Source organism: Pelodiscus sinensis, chromosome 11 (assembly GCF_052426305.1).
Source record: "Pelodiscus sinensis isolate ZL-2025 chromosome 11, ASM5242630v1, whole genome shotgun sequence".
In the NCBI taxonomy this organism is placed as follows: domain Eukaryota; kingdom Metazoa; phylum Chordata; order Testudines; family Trionychidae; genus Pelodiscus; species Pelodiscus sinensis.
Window position 1 is genome coordinate 18,113,585 of NC_143062.1, and position 23,959 is coordinate 18,137,543.

Consider the following 23,959-nt stretch of genomic DNA (forward strand, 5'->3'; position numbering starts at 1 on the left):
ATAAGGGACAGTTGGAGCTCCAGGGCAGAATGAAACATTGTCATGTCTTAGTTGACCAGAAAGTGAAGAAACTTCAAAACTGGTCACCCTTCAAAAAAGAGCTAAGGAAAAGAGCTGCCTCCTGACTTACATAAACAGGATAATGCAAGGAAAAGCCTGCTATGCAGTATCACAAATACAAATTATTTTATATGGCTGTCTAACCAATTCACGCAGCTGGCACAGTACACTCCAGGCATCTGGAATAGGAAGTTGCAAGACTGAAGAACTTTGGGGCAAGCCATGGGAACAAAGTTGTTAGCCGGTTACAGCCTTTTAAAAAACATTTTTCTTTTTATTCTGTCCCAGTTACTCAAGTCCTTTGCAACCTAGCTTGACTGCAAAGTGTCTGCTGGCTAACTTCCTATCTTGGTGCTGTGGCTGTCAAGTGCTGATACTGCTTTGCACGTTTTTAGCTTCAATCTTTGTCTGTTGTATTTGCTTGGATTAAAAATAACACAAATTAGTTCAGTGGCAAAAAGCCTGAATATTTTTTTCAAATTGATCACTTGGCAGATGTGTTTGTGTGCATCCACATGTTGTTAAAGATACTGACTCAAGTGCCTATCACCCTATTAAAGTGATAATTATATAGTGTTTGCCCCACCACTTTGTTAGCTTACTACAGATCTTCAGTGTAACCCCATGTTTTTCCATAAGCTAACATGCTGTTAGACTTAAAAGTAGTAAATTCTGCTTATGAATTTTTGAAAACAAACTAATCAAGTGGTGTAAACAGCAAGATGCAGAACACTTCAGAAGGATAACCAAATATAAACCAATTCTCAAATCTGTAAGAGAAATGACCTGAACATTGAATTCTGAGAGTGAAAGAGTGCACAGCAAGTTTATTTGATCTGTAAGTTGAGCGAGGTTCCTACAGATATTGCCTGCTCTAAAGATAGCCTCTATAGGTTTTTTTTTTTAATGGTTTTGAGCCTAAAGAGGAAGAATGGTCCAGTTAGGGAGCTTGCCTGGGACTAGGGAAACCAACATTAATTTCCTGCTCTGCCACAGATTTCCTGCATGACCATGAGCAAGTAATTTAAGTCAACACTGGAAGGTTAGGCAGACTATGTCACTCAATGGTATGAAAAATTCAGACGCCTGAGATATGTCATTATTCTGATCTAAGCCTCAGTGTTGACAGTGCTAGGTCATGGAAGAATTCTTCCATTGACCAGGTTACCCCCTTTCAGAGAGGCGGATTTACAACAGTGATAGAAGAACCTCTTCCATTACTGTAGTTAAGTGTCTACATTACACTACAGGCCATCCTCGTTATAAGTCCAAGATATGTTCCAAAAAACTTGCGCTTACAGTGGAACAACTTAAAGTGGAGAATTGTTCCCCTGTGGCTGACTTCCATTTGTGCAATTTTTTTTGCACGCAACTTGAGTGAATAATAGGAGGATTCCTGAAGCTATCCCTGCTGTGGCTGTGCAGAATGGTCCTTATCGACTAATTGTTTATTTCATACAAATTGTTTTGACTACACAATTAGTCAGAACCACAACTTAACACCTCTAATATCCTATAGTCCCTTTAGGCTTCAGTTTCTACTCTATACAATGAAAATACAAACATTTCCCCTAACACACAAAGGGGTGTGAAGATAAATATATTCACAGTTGTGAAGTGCCTATACTAAAGTGATGAATCATAGAATACTAGGACTGGAAGGGACCTCGAGAGGTCATAGAGTCCAGTCCCCTGCCCCCATGGCAGGACCAAATACTGTCTAGACCATCCCTGATAGACATTTATCTAACCTACTCTTAAATATCTCCACAGATGAGGATTCTACAGCCTCCCTGGGCAATTTATTCCAGTGTTTAACTAACCTGACAGTTAGGAACTTTTTCCTAATGTCCAACCTAAACCTCCCTTGCTCAGTTTAAGCCCATTGCTTCTTGCTCTATCCTCAGAGGCCAACAATTGAAGGAACAATTTAATTATGTTGGATAGTGTGTAATTGAATAGTCGTGTAAGGAAGTGAAATTTTAGTAGTTGCACTACTATTCAGTAGTCCCCAGGAGCAGGCCATCAGCCAGTGTACTCCCTGACACCCTGCACTGCTGCCTCTGATACAGAGGCATCAGCGTGGGGTGGCAGCAGCCCCTGTCCGTTGAGGATCCGATCTCCCTGCGGACAGGGGCTGCTACCATGAAGCAGCCTCTGTTCATGGGAAGCCCCCCCTCCGCTCCCCCCCACACACTGCTGCCTCTGATATAGGTGGCATTTCAGAGATGGTGCTGGGGGGAACCAGCTTTTAAGTCCGCTTCCACCAGCACTGGCTCCTGCCAGGCCCACCACACCCCCCGCTGCCTCTGTAGGAGGCAGCAAGTGGGGGGCAGGCGGGTCCACAGGAGCCAATATGCGTGGGCAGCTGGCTTGAAAGCCAGCTTCCCCACGTATCAGTTCCCGCCTGCCTCACTCTGTGCTGCTGCCTCTCTATCAGAGGCAGCAGCATGGTAGTGGGATGGGCAGGTGGCTCTGGTGTCTGTGGGGAGCCAGCTTTTAAGCCCTCTCTTCACGGGCACCTGCTCCTGCTCCACCTACCCCCTTGCTGGCTCTGGTGAATCGTAGTCGTCTAACTATTGACATACTTAAATTTAATACCTTAGGCTATGTCTACACTGTGGACCTATTTTGGAATACCAGGTATTTGATTTGGGGTATTCGATTGCATAGCTTATTTTGAGGTAAGGGTGCAGTGTAGACACATCCTTAGACTTGTGTTTTGACTGTGTAAATGAGGAAGCCTGTTATGGGATTCTTACGTTTTTCTCTGAAGCATCTGGACACTTGGATATGGGATTCTGATCTAGATGGAGCCCAGATCTGATCTAATTTGGCAGTCCTACAATTATAAGAACATAAGAGTTGCATACCAGATCAGTATTCCATATAATCCAGTATTCCCCAAGTAAGAGCTTGCCATTGCAGTTAAACAATTGCTATCTTTTTTTTTTTTTTTTAATTTCCATAAGGAAGCCGGGTACAGAAATCTTGATTCTCCATTTTAAAATTAAAAAAACAGGAAACACTTTTATAAAAAACATCTTTTCATGCCATCTTCATACAAGTCATTTGCATATAGGAGGCCTGTGTTTCAGATTAACCTTATATCTGTGAAGCTTGTTTAAGATCTGTTGGAACCATGGTTTTCACACTGGTCCACAAACCTTGAGGAGGCGGGGGGCCCTGTGGACAATGTCTCAGATTTCTAAATATTTTTTTTTAGTGGTCCACAGATGGAAGAAAAGTTTGAAAATCATTTTTAAAATATATTACAACCATCTTCTATCTCAAGCTATAGCCTTGGAAAGGACGGTATTCCATCCCCACAACTCCTAAAGCAGTGTATCTTGGCCAGAGATTTCAGTTGCAGGGGTGACTATCACATATGCTCAATCTAGAAAAGGCCCGATGCGCCCTTAACTTGATGGTTGAATTCTGGTACCTATCTCCTTTTACCTTGTTCCTTCAAGTCCTAACAGTTTTGTGTGTCCCCACATGAGCGAATGCAGGCATAGTTGGGAAGAACTTAGTTTTCGAAATTGAGAAACATGTTGTATATTTTGCCAGTGCTCTCCAGTTAAAAAAAAAAAGTGCCCGTTAGCGATAATTTAACTTAGGAATTTCTTTCACTGAAAATTTAACTTTTTTCTTTAAAATGTGCACAGTTTTCCTCCAGATGAATCAAAGAGAAATCTGGATAATGCTTTGTGTAGTAATTGTCACTCTTTCAGCTTGCATAGCACATTTTTTTCTATTCTAAGAAAATTGCTTCTTAGAACTGGACAGACTTTTCCTGAATGTTGATATTAAGTTTCTTGGGCTTCTGGGGAAGAAGACTATTGAGGGTCTGCCATCTGGAATGTTAGGAAGTTCATTTCAAAGCTGGCTTCTTAACACTTTAGGTATTTCTCATGTGAGGAAGAGTCTTGGGCATCTTCTGGAAATGGGTAGAAATTTTAAACACTAAGCAAAATTGACAGTTACTGTCTTCTGCTAGTTAAAAGCCCTCATTTGGACTTCAGGAGCATTAGGCTCTGAAAATCAGGCACACAGGAAAATCATTTCTATTTCTTGTTCTCTATTCGTGTGAGTGTGGTTTAGACAGAGCTACCATGTTCAAGTAGCCTAAACTTCAGGGCAGCTGCCCTTAAATCTTCTCATACTCTGTCCAACCTCCTCCTCCTCCTTGAATGCATACTAGTGCAACATTGAACAAACTGCATGTATTCTGTGTCATAGATGCATAGGATTGGAAGGGACTAAGTGGTTCTCTAGTTGAGTCCTCCAGCGCTAATGGAGGACTAAGTAAAGCTAGACCATCCCTGACAGGTGTTTGATAATCTGTTCTTATAACCCACCATTGATGGGATTCCAAAACCACCTTCTGAAATCATGGGAAGCTATGATTCCTGTTGTTCATTTAAAGAGGGTTGAAAATTAATTTTCCATAAAAAACCCTTCCTTTTAGAATCTAGTAATATTTTCATATAATTGTAGTAAGCCCAGTCAATATCTGCTGTTACAGAGACTGCACAACAAGCATGTTGTATCCAACTACATCACTTCATTTATGGTCATGGTAACAAAGGTAATTCTTCATTGGAAACTTAACTTTCATTGGTGAAGCTTTATAGTTCCTGAAGTGTGATTTGTGAAGCAATGTAAGGCCTGCTTGCATTGTATTTAGCATTTGTAACATCTTCATAGATGTTACTGGACAAGCTAGAAATATATGTCGTATGCTTTAAAAAAAATCTGTATTTTTTGCATCTTTAAGTAGAGGAAGATGTGGGTATAAATGAAAATTTGCTAAAGTCAACACATAAGTAGAAGTGTTATCTAGATATAAGCTAAACTATTAAAATTGGCCACTTATTTTTCTAAACCCTTTCTTTGTTGTGCTGGGAATTCTATTGTAGTGACGTTCGGAACGTAGTCACCTTAATCACAGATGTCCTCCTTGCATGTAGGTTAAGACCGATCTCTAGTTTATTCCTTGTTACATCTGTGTTCAGTGTCAAACCAACGTATTTTAATGTAAATAAAATGGACAGCATTCCATGTGAAATCCTAATGGAGCTGCATTGAGTAACTATTTTCTATTATATGCTTTTCAAAGCTCAGCTTAGCATATAGCACATTTCCCCAGGCACTTGCTCTGATTCATCTTGTATGAAGTTGTTTAGAAGCTGATCAACATGACTGAATCACTAAGAAACTACTGCCATACAGACCCAAATCATGCCAGAGGCGCACACTCCCACCTGCAAAGGGATTGGTCCCACCTCTGCTCCTTTCACAATTATAATTCCATTTGGAGGGAGTGTTTCCCAAATAACTCTATCCTGCTTGTGGGTCAGACTGGCTCCCTCAGCAGTGCAATCAGAGTAACTGCTCCTAAGCACATCTGCAAGAACACTGGGTGAAGCTTTTATCACAGCACATCAAAGCTCAAGGAGATTGGAGTGGTTCTGATAGGGTATACACCCTATAAAGTCCTGCATTCCTAACTGCGAATGCTCTAGATGAGACACCACCTTTGGATGGGATAACCAAACTGCCTTTCTGCACATTCTTGGGGATGAGACTCTGCCATCCCAGCTCTGCAGAATGTGTTGCTGCGAACATTCTTGTCCCCCTTCTTCCAAGAACAGGGCAGAACCCCACCCACAGGCTTGAGTGGAACAAAGGAGGACTAGGTGCCTTTGCACTCCGTTTCTATACTGAGTTGGAAAATTCAGTAGGCAATAACTGTAGCATTGTCACTTAAGTGCAGGTGTAATAATGCTTTCAGGTTGTTTCAGGGGTCACTTTAATTTGGGTGATGAATTTAGGCTGACCTGTTCTATTTGTGTAGCAATTCCATCTGTCATAAATAGCACATAACAAAAAGTCAAAACTCTAATTTGTATTGCTTTAACTTTCTCAGCATGCCTTAAAGCTCCTCCATAGCTGCTTTGCATACTTAATTTTGTAGGCCTTAACACTCCCTTTTGTATGCTATGAAATCACAACAGCTTGGAAAGTATTGGTATAGATTGCAACCTCTTGTGTGTAAAGTGGCTTTCCTATCTTATGGCTGGCAATTCCATGCATGTTTGCCAAGGCTAGTGGCTTGGGTCCCGTCTCTCTTCCTCTAGATCCCAAGAGTGCATGTTGCCTACTTTGACTTTTGAATTTTAACTGCACTCTGAATCTCTTCCTCTCTCAAATCGTGCTTCAGAGGGGCCTGCTTCTCTCTCTGATAAGGCAGCTGCAGGGATTCTGAGATCTGAACCTCCTGGCTTGACCACTTGGGCAGACAGCAGCCGAGAAATAGACAGCAAGCCCTGTCCCTCAAATGAGGTGAAAGAGCTGGTGGTTGCTGTAGACAACAAAAGAATGGATAGTTTCCGTGGACCAAGTGCAGACTCTGGAATAGAGGCAACATCCATTGGATCCCCTGGGTCAGAAGGCTCACCATTTTCTGTTTGCACAGAACCTCATTCCGATAGCCCAATGATTTCAACTAATTCTCCTGAACATACTTATGCAAGGGGCTCCAGTATCTGCCTGTCAGAAGATAAAGCTGAACAAAGCAGACGTAAGGACCAAGATTTTATGGGCCAAAACAAGAGAAGCACTACAGGCAGTGAATCCAGATTTATGTTCCTGACTGACCAGAAGCAAGATAGTGAGCAACCTCTGATCAAAGGTGTCTGTTCACATTCTTCCATGCCATCTGGTGGGGAGACCCCTATGGAAAAAGACTCTCCTGAATCGCCTTTTGAGGTGATCATTGACAAAGCAGCTTTTGATAAGGAGTATAAGAATTCATTAATCAGCAACTCCAATGATCTCAGTAGCAATTGGGTGATGCACAGTGAGAGAGAGCTACTTACGGATATTCCAGAAGATAGCATCTGTGAGTTCCAAGTGAAAACTCGTAGTGGGAGCAGCATTCCAACAGGACCTGGGCTATCACGCCAATCTTCAGGTACAACAGCTGCACTAGAAGAAGTGTCCAAATGTGTACGTGAGATGCACAGCTTCACAAATGAGCTGCTGACTTGGGACTTGATTCCTAAAGTGGAGAATTCTGACAAGATTGCTGAAATCTCAAACCTATCTGCAATGCCCTCCAAAGAGGCTCGCAGTACTCCTATGCAGCCAACAGGCAGTAGGACAGAAGCATGCAAAGCACCCATCCCTCATCCTGTCACTGTCAGTGTCCATCAGAAAAACAGAGCATATACAGATTTAGCAGCACCTCAATTTGATAAACGTGTTCCTCTGGACCAAGAAGCTGTTAAACTGAAGATTGCTTCACCTTCTGCAGTTGAACTGAAGGCTGATGGGAGCTGGTCAAGTCCTGGCCTGGCTGAAATCACAGATGCAGACAGTTCTGGCGAATCTGATGACACTGTGATAGAAGACGTGCCAATAGATCTGGCCTGTGGAAACAAGAAACTTGTTTTTCACCCCACAGATAGCAGCATGGCACCAGTGGAGAAGCTGACCTCAGCTCCTGCTACTGCTGATGAAACAAGAGACTGGATAATTGCAGATAACGAAGAGACATGTAACAAGCTGCACAAATACAGCAGAGAAGGTCACTTGTCCTCTAAGACACCAGAAGACAAACGGGGATTTGGTGAAGACTTTGAAACTATACAAACTCACCTGGACATTGTTGGAAGGAGTCCAGTTGCAGAGAAAAAACCTCCCAAGTCACCCACTCTGGACTTGACGTCTATAAATACGCAACAGTCAAGCGACTCTGATCCAGGGCTTTTTGGGAAACCGCTCAGGGCTGGTAAAATTTGCAGCATTTCTCCAGTAAGTGCTCCACTAAAGGATCTTAGATATATGCCGAACGAGAGAGTCCCCCTCTCTCTGCCCTTGGGTAACTTGGAAGAACAAGAACATCCAGGTGCCTTAAGTGGGGAGAACTTCGTGGATTTCATGCGGGAGTGCTTGAATTCCCAAGGTAATGGCTCTCTAGAGGACTTGACAGAAAACTTCTTAGAGGCTGAAACTGCAGCTCTAAAAACCACTCCTCCAGGAAGACCTGTTCCTAAAGATGAGGCAAATAGGTCAGATGTGAAAGTGGATGGTGATTATGCTGTGCAAAAACTCACGGATGACGAGGGCGACCTCCAGAAACCTTTGTTCTCTAAAAGATCCCCCACGGTAGCTCAAGACTTTGAGCAGGAGCAGCTAACAATTAAGGCCCTTAAAGAACTAGGTGGGAAACGGGATGAGAAGCAGACTCTAATGCAAAATCAAACCTCCCTACTAGAAGGTGAAGTAGCAAACCAGGACCATGACACCTCAGCACCTGCCCAGAAATCTACTTTGGAGAAGCGACCTCTCTGCATCCAGCAGCAAACAAATATGAAGCTCACCTCTGCCACCACTCACATTAATACTGATGGTGAAATCCCCAAAGAAGCTGTCTGTGATAGTGTGACTGGATCTCGAGTAGAACATGCCCTAGTGAGGCTACCGACTGGGTTTTCAGGTAAACATTTTATCTTGGAAATACAATATCAGTCTCATGTCCTTATTTGCTTGTCAGACACTCACCTTGTTAATGCCCTTAGAAATCTAGCTTTACAAAGGAAACCAGCTAATTTGCATTGTGGTTGCAAGAGCACATCTTGGATTCTATGTGGTTCTAATCATGTTTTCCTCCTCGAGAACTTTGCTTGATTAATGTCCACATGCATTCTGCCATTCTTCAAAAAAGGGCTATTTGCTTGCTGAAGTCTGTCTTATTGTCAAATAGACTATGTGCCTTATAGTTAGAGGCTGGAGCAGTTCAATCTGTTTAGTTTAGCAAAGCAAAGGTTAAGCAATGGCTTCATTAGTCTACACCAGGAGCAGAAATTTGATAGTAGAGGGCTTTTCAGTTGAGCAGGCAAAGGTATGACCTGATCTAATGTCTGGAAGCTGATGAAAGACAATCCAGTCTGGAAATAAGGTGCAAATTGTGAACAGTGAGGAATTAACTATTGGAACAAAGTACAATAGCTTAGCAATTTTTAAATTCACACTGGGTTTTTTTTTTTCTGAAAGGTCTGGATTAGAGCAAATAGGAATTGATTCAGGGCAGCCCTGTGGGCCTGTGGTGCACAGGAGATCTGACTCAATCCCAATGCTCCCTTCTGGCTCTAATCTAAATCCGGGGTGGGGAATCTTTATTGGGTTGGGGGCCACTGACCCACAGAAAAATCAGTTGGGAGATGCACACAAGTGAGAAGCAAAACAAAACCCCAAAAAACAAACCCTCACTGATGTGGCCCCTGACTGAGGAGGAAGATTCTCCCCACATTCCCCTCGTACACCAGAGCCTAGGGGAACTTAGCCTAATAGCTTTTGTGTGCTCCAGCCCCGCAGTGGGACAGCAGGGGCACTGGAGTGCCAGGATAGGCTCCCCCTGAGCCTTGGGGGCCACATCCAGACAAGCTGGGGGCCTCATCTGGCCCCCGGGCCTAAAATTTCCCACCCTTGATCTAAATCTGTTACCTGTTTCTGTGTTTTATGAATGCCTTCCATATAAAATCACAAATAACAGTGTCCCTCCTAGATTGCGTGGAGTCTTGGGTGAGAACTGTGCTTGGGGAATAATTTGGGGCATGGGAGGTTGAGAATAAAGGACCCACCGCTATCCATTTCACTAGTACTTCTGTTAATCCAGATGACATGATCAGATGGCCAGCTAGAATAGCAAATACTCAGGGGCACAAACAGTTCCTTTAATAACTTGATGCCCCTGAGGCTTTTGCCTCATGTGGTTCATTTTCAAAATGACTGCTAACCCAAGCACTGGTGATTTTGTAAGAGGGTATTGTGACAATTTCTTTAGACAAAGTTGTGGCTTGGCTGAGCAGGGAAGTGTGGACTAGAAAGAGGCCTGAATAGAAGCTCTGTTCACACTTCCACTGTGGTTATGCTGGTAAGAGGAATTTCAATCCGGTTTTCTAAGCTCCCTATCTAACGTATGCATATAAAATAAGGATACTGGGAACAGATTCACTCATGGATTACAGCTAAGCGCAGTTAGTGTCCATTCAAGTGAATGGAAAGGCATTCTTGACAGAATGACATTTCAGTTAATGCAAGGGGTCAGAGTCCGTGGTTGAACTGCGCTAAATGAATCGCTTCAGTTTTTGGGGTTTCAGTGCGACCAGCCCGTTTTGGTGTTCATGTGCTATTCCAATGCAAGGAACAATTAAATGCTGGCAAGCCGAGAGTGTGGTGCTTGAGTTGGTTGGAGGTGGGGCACAGGATATATAATCTTCAAAAAATGTTAAAATGACACGTCCTTCCTTGAGAGTCAATGGAAACAGACCTGGGAAATGATACTGTGAATTGGTAAAGGGTGTAAACACCAAGAATTGGTTAACTTAGCTGTTGCAGCCCAGGGCCCCACTAAAAGATCTCCTGGCTGCCAAAAGTCCAGATCTTAAATGCTGCAGCCAGTAAATCCCTTGCTTTAATCTAGCCCTGCCTGGTGAGGGGGAGGAAACTCTGCATGCTCCCTCTTCCCCTCCCCCTCTCCAGTCTTCCACTGGGCAAGACCTGCAAGAGCTGGCTTGTGGTGATCGGGGGAAGGGAAGGCAGCATGTGGTGTCCCCTCCCCCCGGGCCACAAAAAGGGACATGCTTCTGGAAGTGGTGTCTCAGCCCCACTGCACCACCAAACAGGAGCTGCCCAAGGTAAGCAACCTAATCCACCTCCCTGATCCCACAGCCCAGCCCAGAGCCTTCTTGCTCCTGTACTCCAAACTCATTAGCCCCAGCCTGGATCCCTCTCCTGTAATCTGAACCCCTCATTTTTGGCCCCCTCCTGGAGCCTAAGGGAAGCCTCAAGCCTTCCCCCACACCCTGCATGTGATCATTGTTTTAAATTGAGAGACTTGTATATAGGAGCCCCACAAAATCCAATAGCCCTGGGCCCCTGAAGAGTTAATCCAGCCCTGCCAAGAACAGTGCAGTTATTTGGGGGGGATAAAGGGAAGCAATGGAGTGATCTGTAGGTTCCAGGGGAAGCAGCGGAAGACTCATTGCTTGGACGAGGCTTTAGACAATACATTGTAATAAGCAGTTCTGCATCCTGCACTGATGGAGCTGAGACCCTTCTATATCCAGTTCCTGCAAATCTCTTAAATCTTTGATAAAGCCCACAGAAGATACATTTCCATAGGAGCTGGAGGGTAGGACTGCCAGTGCAGGAATGTTCATACATTTCATTGTGGTTTTAAATAGCCGGAGTGATTTGTATTATGGATGTAAGCTTGCTTGCTTCCTGTCCCCCCTCCCCACCCCCGTCCCCGCCCCTTAAAGCAGCAGCCACTGTTCGCAGTGCCCAGGCTGGCCATAGGCAGAAGTTGCTTCAGCAGCAGCCCCTGTTTGCAGCCAGCCCTGGGGACAGGGGCTACTAGACCCAGCACAAGCCGGGACTGAGCAAGCCCCAGCTCAGTCCCAGCTTGCACCGGTCCAAAACTGCTGCAGCTCTGCATTTCACGGGACCTACTCCTGCTGTGCCACTGCCATTTAAATGTAGTAGGAGCCGGGTTGCCTGCAGTGGGCATGTCAATGGTTAACTGGTAAGCATCACCTATTACCAGTTAACTGGTGGGCCCAGTATGGGCTGGAGCAGCTCTCTGCCTGTGGTGCAGTGCTGTGGGCCCAGCCCAGTCAGAACAGCCTGCTATGGGCAGGCAGGGATGCTCCAGCTTACCCCTATAAAAGCAGTTAATGAGTTACACATAACGTTTAACTGATTAAAGAGATTTCAACATCCCTGGCCTGCGCGTCCGATTCCTCCTACATTTAAACTTCAGAGCCGCAGCAAGGGGAGCTCCTGGACCGGCGCACACTGGGACTGAACGCCTTCCCTTATTGACTAATCGTGTAGTCGATACAAAGTGTATTGTCTACATGATTAGTCAATTACCTGCCTCTTAACATCCTTAATTTGCATCCAGTTATGGATCTTAAATTCACTATGCAAGGTCAGGAATCCCACAGTGTTGTAGGGAAGAGATGAAAGCTTAAGTAAAAGATGATTAAAGCCAAGTGGAAGTTGAGTTTAGCTTGTCAAATCTATTCATCTGAGGTGTGGGCCTCAAGTAAAAAGGTGGTGGTGTCAGTCTAAACCACACATCACCCATAGGCATTCCTTTAATCAAGTGAATTGAGAGGGATGATGCTGTGTATTCAGGCAGAAGGGATCTAGTCTGATATGGCTGTTGTGCTCAGAGCTTTATCTTTGGATATTGGGCTCAAGAGCATGTGTATGTTTGAGAGATGTAGACATAATTCCTGCATAAAATAGCTTGGGAATCACCAGCCAAAATCCTCTAGTGAGAATGTGACAAGGCAGTTACATCCCATCTGTGTATTTCTTCCTGACTGCTTTATAGGAGGCTGGCTTTGTTGTTCTTTGTTCTGATTTGGTCTAGTGCAGTGCAGACAAACTGTGGTTCTTGGCTTTCTCTCTCTCTCCAGCAATTTTGGTAGCAGAAGTGATTCCCTTCTGCCTTGTTGCATGTGAGATTGACAGCCAGGCATCTCTTCATGGAAAAACTATTTTTCTGCAGGTCAGGAGAGAGCAACCCATTTCAAAAGGGCTTTTTATAAATTTATCTTTGGCCAGTTGCCAGGCTCTTTCGTAGCGCAGAGCAAGCGCCTCTCGTGTCTCTCACAGTAACAGCCTTGTGCTGCTTTGTAAATGCCTCCTCTGTCCTCTTCTGAGGGCTCTGGATCTGGCTGGGGATGAAATATAAAGAATGAAGCAGGCTCCATTAACCTATTTTGGTTCCTGTTCAGTGTAGGAGCTTAATCCGTATGGAGAGGGCTTGTTTTGAAGCATCACAACCTGAGCAGTTGGTCCCGTGTTAGCAGTGCATATGGCGTCCTCAAAAGGAATGCAGGCTCCTAATATAGCTCCTCCCTTCCACCCCACCGCTTTCATGTTTTGTTTGGCTACAAGAATCCAAGCCAGAATACTGTATACACATGAAGGTGCAGCTCATTCCAGACTCTGATCCACAGACTAGCAGGGGGCTGGGATTTTAAACAGGCAGGCAAAGACATAGCAATGAAATGGAATCACAGTCTGCTAGAGATTCTGGGATGTTTCCTTTACCTCTGATCTGGGTTATTGCACTTCCCATCTTTGTTTTAACTCACCCATCAGCCCTCGCTCTCTACTTTGTGCAAGCATTCAGGGAAAAATTAAAATTGCTAATTCTCCAGCAGCCTGTAATTGTGTAGATTGTTCTCACTTCCCCTCCTACCGCATTTCCCTTCTGGAAGCTCTGCTACTGAAAACCAATTCTGCCAAGCTGCTGGTTCAGAAACTGCCTGGGAGAGGCAGTTAAGAAAATGAGCACCCTTTATGCTCTTCCAAAACAACCAGAAGACTTGCTCTCTGCTAGGTTTCAATCTGAAGATCAATGGAGAGAAGTCTTAAAGCTCTCCTCGCCGCCGCCGCCCTTCTCCCCCCCCACTGCCAGGTCTTTTTTAAATATGTTGTCACTAGTGGGGTTCATCGCTGGGTATTTTAAAAAAGCAAAACACAAAACCTTCCCTAGCAAAGTTAACCTTCAGTTAACATATCTAAAGCAGCCATGAAAAACATAGGGTAAACTCTGGAAATTCCTCCTTTTCTTTTTTGTTCTGCCTGGAACAGACTCGAATAGCTTTCTTGCAGAGGTTTTGCTTGGAGCATGGATTAGTGCCAGCATACTGGGAGAGGTGCTGGCTGACTGGCTGCCCAATTATCTTCTCTCTCTCCCCCTGTCACTAGTAGAATAAACAGCACTGGGAAACAGGTTGGGGACTGCTGCAAATCCTTCTTCAATTTAGTGTTTGTTCTTTCTGCAGGCTGCCATTAATGATAATGGCGCCCTCTTCTACTGGAAGCAGGATACTGCAGGCAAAGAAATGTAATACCCAAAAGCGTGCGCCTCCTACCAGGAGACGTTATTTACAAGAGATGGAAAAATAAAGCCCTTTAAATCCAGGGAATACCCAAAGAGATTGGCCTTATTCTGAATGGAGAGTATACCCTGGGCTTGGACTAGGTTCCCTAATTGGAGTTTTAAATTTCTGTTAAAGACATTCGCTTATTTGTAAAGTAGTAGAGCTTTTGGAGTAACTTCTCCAACACAAATTACTCTCTAAGATCATTGGAGATGACGCTGTGGCTAAGACCTGTCACCCGTGTTATCAATACTTTGATACCCCAGCATTGGGCGCTGCATAAGCACCACAGACCAAGCCATGATGGGTAGGGCTGATGCTTCAGAGATCAGTATGTGGTGTCTGGTACTATCAAATGGGTGTCTGAGGTGTGATTTAATTAAGCATATTGGCTGGGGGGAAAGAAACATTACTAATCTTCTGTCCCCTTTGGATAAACATACATTGGGTTGCGCTGAAACTGTGATATTGGGGGGGGGGGGGAGTAGTGTAATAAGTGGATTGTGGTGACTTCATCATAGCTAATAGACATTTTGAAGCTATTGCAGCTGCATTTCCTGTCTCTGTAGCTCAGCTCACTCAGTTCTGCCCTGTGTCGCATTTGCTAGAACTTGCTCAGCAGTAAACAGGCTCCTCTCATTTTACAGTCAGTGTCCTTGACTGCTAGCCTTCCTCCATTAGCGCCCCTCCCCTGTTCATATTTCTTGGTCTTCACTGAGTGGCTTTGCTCTTTAACCTTCCAGCAAAATAAGAATGCTGTGTTGCAATATTCCAGCCATTCCTAGGCTTCTGGGGCACAAGGCTGACTTCTTGGCACATTGAGGCTTTGAAGTAATGGGGTGTGATGGAAGGGAGAGGCCCTTACTCAACACAAATCTGCAATGATAAAGGAAATGCTCTGCATGAAAACTTGCATGTTGTTGTCAAAGGCTTGATTTTAAGCAGTCACTGTGACTGACAAGCGGGTATTTCCCTGCTCAGACTGTATCTTGTGACAGCTTACTCTGGACAGTCTTGCTTTTCTTAGGGAAAGAAGGAGGGATAGCTCAGTGGGTTGAGCATTTGCCTGCTAAACCCAGGGTTGTGAGTTCAATCCTTGAGGGGACCATTTAGGGATCTGGGGCAAATCTGTCAGGGATGGTACCTTGGTCCTGTCATGAGGGCAGGGGGCTGGACTCAATGACCTCTCAAGGTCCCTTCCAGCTCTATGAGAAAGGTATATCCCCATATATATATATAGGGTAATATTGTCGAGAAGGGAAGGGTCCCAGTTGTGCTGCTAATATTGCTGAGTGACTTCACTCAAACTGCTTAACATCTCTGTCTGCCAGCTCTAAAGCTGGGCTCCCACTTGACTCTCTCCAGTAAGGCTGAGTAAGCAAATAGAATTCTGCGTTGGGTTTGTTTCCACTTGTCTGGTTTTGAGTCCATCCCCTGTGCTCTGTGAGGTAATGGATCACTTGATGGTTACCTGTTCATTCTTTCCAGGGCACCTGGCATTGACCACCAGCGGAAGACAGAATGCTGGGCTAGATGGACCTTTGGTCTGACCCAGTAAGGCCGTTCTTATGTTCAAGTTGCATGGAGTTACGTACTAATTACTTGATGCTAAAGAAACACTACTTAGAAACGGTTTTCTTTTTGGTTTCATTAATTACACCTGCTTAATGCTGTGTATATGCAGGTGCATTCAGGAAGACGATTGGGCTTCTGGACCTGTTGTGCGTAGTGCAAGGGAACCGCTGCTATAGGCCCATAAAGCTACGTCTGAGTAAGGAGTATTTAACAAGGGCCTGCACTGGATTCCCCACTGTACAGCACTCTTTGCTGTTGTGTTACCCTCACCTCCATAACTTCCCCTTGTTTTGTCCCTTTCCTTGGCAGTGCACGATCTGATCTTCTGGCGAGATGTGAAAACGACCGGCTTTGTCTTTGGCACGTCACTGATCATGCTGCTCTCTCTAGCCGCCTTCAGCGTCATCAGCGTGGTTTCTTACCTCATCCTGGCGCTGCTGTCGGTCACCATCAGCTTTAGAGTCTACAAGTCAGTCATTCAGGCCGTACAGAAGTCTGAAGAGGGGCATCCATTCAAGTGAGCCAATCCTTTGTTCTTAAATGTGGCTATTGGACAGCTTCCCCAGTTACCTAACTAACTGGAATGATGTATCCTAAGCTCTTCTCATTGCAGTAGCACTGGCAGAGTGGAAATAGGAGCGAGAAGGCTCACACAATGGCACGTTCCCTTCTCTTCTGTTTAATACGATCGTGTGCCCGGAAAGTGACTGCTCAGCAGTTCACAGGATAGATACTGTCCCACCCCACAGGAATCATTGCACAGAGTGGAGTGACTATCTACTTGCTATTTGTGCCCTATGCTGGAGGAAGGTCTCCTAGCAGCATCCTATTTGTTATACACAAAGCAAGCTGGAAGGGGCAACAAAACTACTTAAACTTGTTGAGCCATGGCATCTACAGCAGGGTCAAAATCCTGGGGAGTAGTCAGTCTCTCATGGCTACCTCAATCAGGCATGGTGTAGGCTTGTCTAAACCTGAAAGTAAATCAGATTGGGAATAGCTCATTTGGGAATTTGGAAGTGAATTAAGCTAATTTGGAATAAAGCTCTTTTACTCCAGAATAAGAGCATCCATGTAGGTAGTTAATCAGGAGTAACTCCCCATGTAGACGAGCCCTTACTTTGTCAGTGTTTGCAGCAGAGAAGATTCCCAAAGTAATTGGTGGAACCCATGGCTTTAGAACCTGAACACTGATGTCAGTACATTCCATTTTTTATTGTCATGGTATGCAGCAGCTCCAGCCATGCTGGGCTCCATTCTGCTAGCCTAGGTGCTATACATACATTAAGGACTGCTCTTGCCCCAGAGTTGACAATCTGTGATCTTTCTCAAAAACACCTCCCAACATCAGTATTCATGTCAAGGCTGCCGTGAAGGAGACTGCACATAAGCAATCTGAATGTCTGCATCCTCTAGTGAAGAACTAACTGGATCCAAGCCACACAGTTCAGGAGAGCTACTGCACTAGGATGTTTTCCATCCTAATCCTGCTGATGGCACTTCAAATGCAGCAGGCGCTTCCAAATCTAGCATGAATGTGTTTGAAGACCTCTCCTTCCCTTAGTTATCACTCAGGGTGGTGCTGTCCCAGTGGCCCTTTCTTCCACCCTGTCTGGTTGTTGTAGCAAGTGTACCAGGTTTGAACTTTGAGGATTAGAACATTTCCCCTCCTGCTGGCTGTGGTGCCTGCTCGGTGGTGGTCTAATGCCTTCCTTTAGAAGCAGAAAGGAGCCAGTCCATTGGGGTTTCTTGCCTTGTTAGTCCTTTCTGAGCAGCAGTGCACTTGAACGTATCAACTATGGGGTTTAAACTTGGGCTCTTGGAATCTAAAAGGATGAAGCTCTGTTGCCAGAGCAAACGGATTCCTTGGATCCTAAAAAATAGCACTCTTCTGCCTCTGCATGGATTGGCTCTGCAGGGAGAGTCAGACTGTTAGCATACGGCTGATGTATCTCATTGAGTGCAACTCTTGTTCTTCCAGAGCCTACCTGGATCTCGATATCACCCTGTCTTCAGAGGCCTTCCACAATTATGTGAATGCTGCAATGGTGCATGTCAACCGAGCTCTGAAACTCATCATCCGTCTCTTCCTGGTGGAGGACCTGGTGGATTCCCTGAAGGTTGGTGGTGGGATTCCATGGTAGCAGAGGATATTGTTGGGCAGTGATGCTGCAGGAGGGAAGCCCAGCTCTGGTGATACCTGCCTTAGGGAATCTTCTTTAGAGAGGGAGCTTTCCTTAGAGCTCAGCAGCCCGAACTGATTTCTGGGCAGCTCTGAAGCAAGAAATAGCACCACAAACAGATGAGCCAGAGATCACTGAGAGAGGCAGTTGGTGAAATCCTATTGGGAATTTGTATTACAGCACTAAGGAGCCCCAGTCATGGACCAAGCCTTGTGCTAGGTGCTGTACATGTACACAGTTGACATTCCCTCCCCAAAGAGTTTAGAATCAGTGGTGCTGTGACCTTACTAATGAAGCAAAACTCGATCCCAAGAGGCCCAGATCAGCTTCCAGGGACTGGTGCTCCAATGTGGCATCAGTCTAGTCTGCATGGAGCAGGTGAGCGCTGCCCCGTTAACAGAACTGTTCCCTTTGCAGCTGGCAGTCGTCATGTGGCTGATGACTTACGTCGGGGCTGTTTTCAACGGGATCACCCTCCTCATTCTTGGTAAGAGAGCAGCTGCAGTTCATGAAGGCAATGGGCCTCTGTACACAGCAGTTCCCTGGTCTGCCTGGCAACCTTTCTGTTTCATCGTCCGTCAAGGAGCCCATCCAGTATGTGTTAAATAACATAGCAGTGTACCAGGATATTGGGAGCCATTGCATCAGCTTCTAGTTTGTCCGTCCCTAACCAGTGAACCCTTAGTTCTTACAGGCAGGGGTGTCAGAGCTGGGCTGTACTCTGCCATGGGGTTGCTGAGCATCCCTCAGCATTTACTAATGAGTATTAAGGAGCCACAAGGTCGGCCTCCTGGTTAGCACACTAGCTTGGGAGGTAGGAGACCCAGGTTCCATTTCCTGCTCTGCCACAGATAACTGGTGTGATCTTGGGCAAGTCATTTAGTCTCTCTGTGCCTTTTACCCATTTGTAAAATGGGGATAACAGCACTGTCCTGCCTCAGGAGTGCTGGGAGGATAGCTCCATTAGAGATTCTGAGGCATATAAATAACCATAGATAGAATCTTGTCATGATACTGACCATATTGTATGGTACAGAAGCACTTCTGTACAAGGCAGTATGTTTCCATGGGCAGCCAGAGAAGAAAGAGCTATTGTCTTCCCTGTGACCAGTGTCTTGTCTGTCTCTTGCAGGGGAATTGCTGATTTTTGGTATTCCAGTTGTCTATGAGAAATACAAGGTGAGTCATCTCAATCTCTTGGTGCACACACCATTTAGCAGATGCCCGAGGCACCGGATCCTCCTCCAAACTCTGTAAAAGCCCTACATTAGCCTTGGTCAGAACTGCATTTGAGGCACATGAATTTAAGGCAGTAGCTTCGTAGGAGGAGAAATGCAGGTATATAAGGAGCCTCTGTGGTTCCTAGCTAAAGTTTGCCTATGCTAAGTTTGTAGCTACATTAGTAGTCTGGTCACATGAGTGTGATGGCCCCACCTGGCCTTAAAAAGGAAATTGACGCAGGCATTCAGAGAACTGTGAAGGGAAGAGGCATTGCTGTCTGTTGGATACACTGCCCCTTCCAACTGTCCTAACCTGTTGGTTCTTCCTTAGACACAGATTGATCACTACGTTGGAATTGCCCGGGACCAGACTAAGTCGATTATTACAAAGTGAGTCCACTCAGCACTTCTCTAAAAACCCCACTGTCAAAATCCATCTCCCCGTCACCTGAGAGCAAGGAGTCCCAGACAGAGGGCTCATCCTCTCCTGGGGATTGGACTGTCTGTATAACAGCAGGCATGCTGGGGCTTCTAGTTAACAGCAGTGTAAGCCCCATGTGAACTGTTTTTAATTGTTGTGAATGAACTTTGACTGAGAGGCATTGCGGGTCAGGGTTGGGGTGCATGTGATCTTCATATGGATCATGTGCTCTTAGTTCATAAGGCTTCCCCAGAGGCACGTAGGTGCAGGGAGCCAGTGTGCTAGACTGGGTTCAGGTTGTCTGGAAGTGAAGGTTTAGCCTCCCAGCTAGTCCTTATTGAGCCCTGCTTCTGCTGCAGAAGAGAAGCATCTCTGCTGGGTGTGCTGGTGGTTGGCGCAGTGGTTACAGCTACTGAGCCTGTCCATCCGAGAACCAAACTTCCTGCCCTCGGAGTCGCATACCGTAACCGTGGGAACCACACGCCTGCCAGCGCTTCACCCCTGGGGGGCTCATCTGCTGGAACTTGGGGCTTCTGTTCCATGAGAGGTGCCTGCCAAAGCTCTGGGCCCCAGCAAGTGTGACCTGTGGGGCCAAAACCCTGAGCCCCACCAGAGGGCAGATGCCTCAAGCTCCTCTCCCTGCTGATCTGTTAGTCTAGGGGTGGGCAATAATTTTCCATGGAGGGGGACATTCTAAGAATTTGGTAAATAGGCAGGGTGGCACTTTTCTGTGATATTAATGGGGAGGAGGGGTCTGGGAGGCAGTTTGGGTTCAGGAAGAGGTTATGACCTGGGGCGGGGAAAGAGTTTGGGTACAAGAGGGGGTTATGACTTGAGGCAGGCAGGGAGTCCATTAGGGGGTGTGCCTCTTTGATTCCCAGCCTCCCATGAGGGCAGGATGACTCTCTGCTGGACCAAACACTTTCCCACCTGCCAAGGGGAATGGGTGCAAGGAGACAGCCCTCTCTCTCCCTCTTGGCTTCCTGCACTTCCACAGAGTGGCACTCTGCAGTCCCTGCTCCCAAAATACTCTCCCAGCTGGCTCCATGGTCATCAGGGATTCAAACTCAAAGGCGTGGGGTGGGAAGTCCAAGAAACTGCAGAATAGTCTTAGAGCGGCATATTTCACAATTTGTCATTTTTTTTAGACTCTTAATTTGGGTGCTGGAGGGGGTTGTGACCTGGGGCAGGGGTTTGGGGTGCAGGGTCTGGTGCAGGAGGGGATTGTGACCTGTGACAAGAGTATAGGAGGGGGTGCCAGAGGAGGATGTGACCTGGGACAGGGGATTGAGCTGTAGGAGGGGGTGCCAGGTGCAGGCTCTGGCTGGGAAGCGCTTATTGTAGGTGGCTCTCAGCAGGATCTTCAGACAGGCTCCCTTGCTGTGGCATCCTACATGCAACTCAAAGTGGCTGACTATTGGGGTCAGCATGGGCATCTTTGCACTGCGCACCCAATAGAGGAGGGGGGCAGCAGGTCTCTGCATGCTGCACACACCCACAAGCACTGCTCTTGCAGCGCCCATTGGCCTGCAACCATCCGATGGGGGACTGTGAGGATGGTGCTGGGAGTGGGGGCAGGGCATGGAGACTCCAAGGGGTGCACCCTGCAGACACACACACCAGCCCCAGCAGCTGGCTGCTTTGAGCAATGTGTGGGGCTGAGGCAGGCAAGGAGCCTGCCCAAGGGTCCTGCTGGGCTGTGGCGGGCCACTGTATCTTGCCCACCCCTGTGTTAGGTGAGGTGGGGATCCATGGGGGGCTCTGTGAGCCACACTTTGTAAAAGAGCCGCATGTGACCTGTGTACTGCAGAGTGGCTTTCTGCTCTCGATGCCTGACTGCCATTGACTTGTAGGGGGAGTTAGACGCTTCGAAAAGAATTCCCTTCGTTGCATTCGGGTAGTTCTCAATGGGGGGCCCCACTGGGCTGCTCCTTGTGTACACACGTGTGACTGTTCCGGCCCCAGCAGTTTCCAGTCTAATCTGGTTCTTCCACAGCTTCCATGAGCTTTTGCTAAATCCCTCCTGGAGCAAAGAGCAGTTGGGGCACAAGATGCTCTTTAGAAAAGGGGCTGAATGGAAAGGAGAGAGCCACATGGATGGTCCTAAGTAAATCCAGTGCAGTGACATGGCTGCTGGGCTAGAACCTGCCACCTCAAAGCGTGGGTGTGTGCTGCCTGAGCCGAAGCCTCCGATCCAGTAGCCTCATAAACATCTTTCATGCTCCAACCACTAGTCTGTCATAAGTTAATGAGCATCTGGCTGACCTCTCACCCTGTAAACTCACCCTCTCCCCACTTCTTTTCCTGTAGGATCCAAGCAAAACTTCCAGGAGTGGTGAAGAAAAAACCAGAATAAGCTGGGGGGTGGGCAGCCCCAGGATCCAGTCCGTACTAAACTCCATACGATAGTTATAACCATTGTTACTTGTACCTATGAAGGAACATGCTGAGTCAGCTTGAGCCTGCATTCCAAGTGTTTCTTGTTATTATTTGGCATTTGCTTTTCTAAGCCTAGAACCTTGGGCTCAGAACGTGCACCAGACTAAAGGACACCTGCCGTCAAAGCCATTAGGGGAGGCCTCAGCACACCTGAATGATTGTGAGGGTCTTGTCCCCGGTCGCAGGGAACCGAATGCTGCTCTGCGCGCTGGCTCCTCCTCGGTTCCCAGCCTCCCGTGAGGGCAGGGTGGCGCTCTGCTCGACTGACCGCTTTCCCGCCTGCCAAGGGGAATTGCTGCAAGGAGACAACCCTCTCAGCTTCCTGCACTTCCACAGAGCAGCACTCTGCAGTCCCTGTTCCAAAATACTCTCCCAGCTGGCTCCGTGGGGGTCAGACTCGTACTCAAAGGCGAGGGGTGGGAAGTCCAGGAAACTGCCCCCTCAGCCTTGCTGATGGAAAGGAGGTGTGAGTACCCCCCTGCGTGACTTCAGTTCTGTGCTTTAGTCTGGTTCATCCCTCTCCTCTCCAGTTCCTGCAATGTGCTCCCCTGCCCTTTCCAAGGTTGTACCTTTTATTTCTTACTATGAGATGAACATGTCTGTATCTGCTGTACACTGCTCTATACTTGTGTAGAGGAAAAATAACATCCCTCAACTTCCCTCCCTCCCCCGACCTCTGCATGTGACTCCTCTGCTGTCAGAACCCTTCTCAGCCCCTGGAGGGTGGGTGACCACTGAGAGCTGAACTACTGAGACAGTGCCACATGCTGCCTTGCCCCTTTGCCAACCTGGCAGCGGGGAGCAAAGGTCCCTTTAAACCCCAGCCAGGTAGAGAAATGGTACTTAATACTCTAGTGTGCAGAATAGCCTTAGAGCAGCATATTTGTATTTTTTGTACAGACTCTTAATTCGCTGAACTTCCTTTGAAGGCAGCTTTGAGTTTCCTCTGGTTGGAAGTAGTTGGTCTTTAACCAGTCTGCCATGCCCTGGTGAAAGGTGGCTGTCTGAAGAGGCTTAGACCAAAAGCTCACTTCTGTTGCTTTTTCCAGGGGGAAAGGGGCCCCTGGCTAGCTGGAGTGGAAGGAAAATACCTGGTGGATGAATGAGCTGTTCAGCATTTGGGGGCAAAGGGGATTCTCCCCTCCCTCGAGTCAATTTAGTTTGGCAGGGAGAAAGGAGACTTTGGCTGCTATGGAGAATTGCAGGCTCCTCTTTAGCATAGCATCTGCTAATGGAGCAAGGGACTCTGAGCCCTGCGTGGCAGAGTTTAAACAAAAAATACAACTCTGCTTTTAAACTGAGCCCAGCTGACTCAAAGCCTAGATGCAGTTAGGTTATTACAGGGAATCTGCCTCCAGACCCGAGAAGCCACATGCTGAAGCCAAAGGATTTGCAGCTGGCTGGGGGACTGTGCCACCTTCCTCCTCCTGGGCGAAGCGTGGCGGGATGAATGAAGGTAGTTCGAAGCCTCTTTGCTCCTGCCCTGGTCTCTTCTCAGCATCGCAGCACCAAACCACATTCTCTGCTATCCCCAGAGGAAACTGCACTGATCGGCCTGCCCCGACTTCTCCCTCCCCAGGACCTTTTTCTGCACTGGAAGCGTTGGCCCAGTTCTTACATCTGTTCTGTTACTGCTGTTGTGAGATGTTGAACAGGTCTTTGTGCCAGGCAATTTGTTTTTTTAAAGAGAACATGTAGACACAAAACCAGAAACAAACTACTAATGAAGCTCTGTGTGTGTGTGTGCGTGTGTGCGTGCAGCATAAATTACAGTAGTGTCCCAGGAGCTGATCAACCCGGTTCCTGTCAAACTGCAACTGATGTGGTATTAATAAAAAGAACACCATGGACCGGACCCCTGGCTCTGTTTCCTGTGAGTCGTGCAGCGAGGTTGTCAAGGGGTAGTTGGGGGATGGGATGGAGTTAGCCTCAACAGCTGGGATACACCAGCCATCTACTTTCCCCATAGCCCACCTGTCACAGGGGGGAGCAGGGCATGGGGAGTAGTTCTGGCTCACTTCCCACTGTTGTCTGACAGCAGGGGCTTCAGAGTGGGCCACTGAGCAGATATCTTAAATCCTG

At 46.7% G+C, this 23,959-nt stretch overlaps 1 protein-coding gene across 3 annotated transcripts in view; it reads left to right on the plus strand.

Moving 5' to 3' along the window:
* Positions 1 to 23,732, plus strand: part of RTN3 (reticulon 3) — a 37,577-nt gene extending 13,845 nt beyond the window's left edge. For 2 of the 3 annotated variants that reach the window (XM_089781159.1, XM_089781158.1), the window contains 6 exons: positions 15,924 to 16,131; positions 17,596 to 17,734; positions 18,215 to 18,284; positions 18,930 to 18,976; positions 19,349 to 19,407; positions 21,749 to 23,732. In XM_089781159.1, coding sequence (XP_089637285.1) covers positions 15,924 to 16,131; positions 17,596 to 17,734; positions 18,215 to 18,284; positions 18,930 to 18,976; positions 19,349 to 19,407; positions 21,749 to 21,794 — 569 coding nt within the window. In that variant the 3' untranslated portion in view covers positions 21,795 to 23,732. Of the gene's footprint in view, positions 1 to 6,286; positions 8,567 to 15,923; positions 16,132 to 17,595; positions 17,735 to 18,214; positions 18,285 to 18,929; positions 18,977 to 19,348; positions 19,408 to 21,748 lie in introns of all 3 variants that reach the window. The other variant, XM_075939108.2, reaches the window with a different exon arrangement.
* Positions 23,733 to 23,959: the final 227 nt, after the last annotated feature.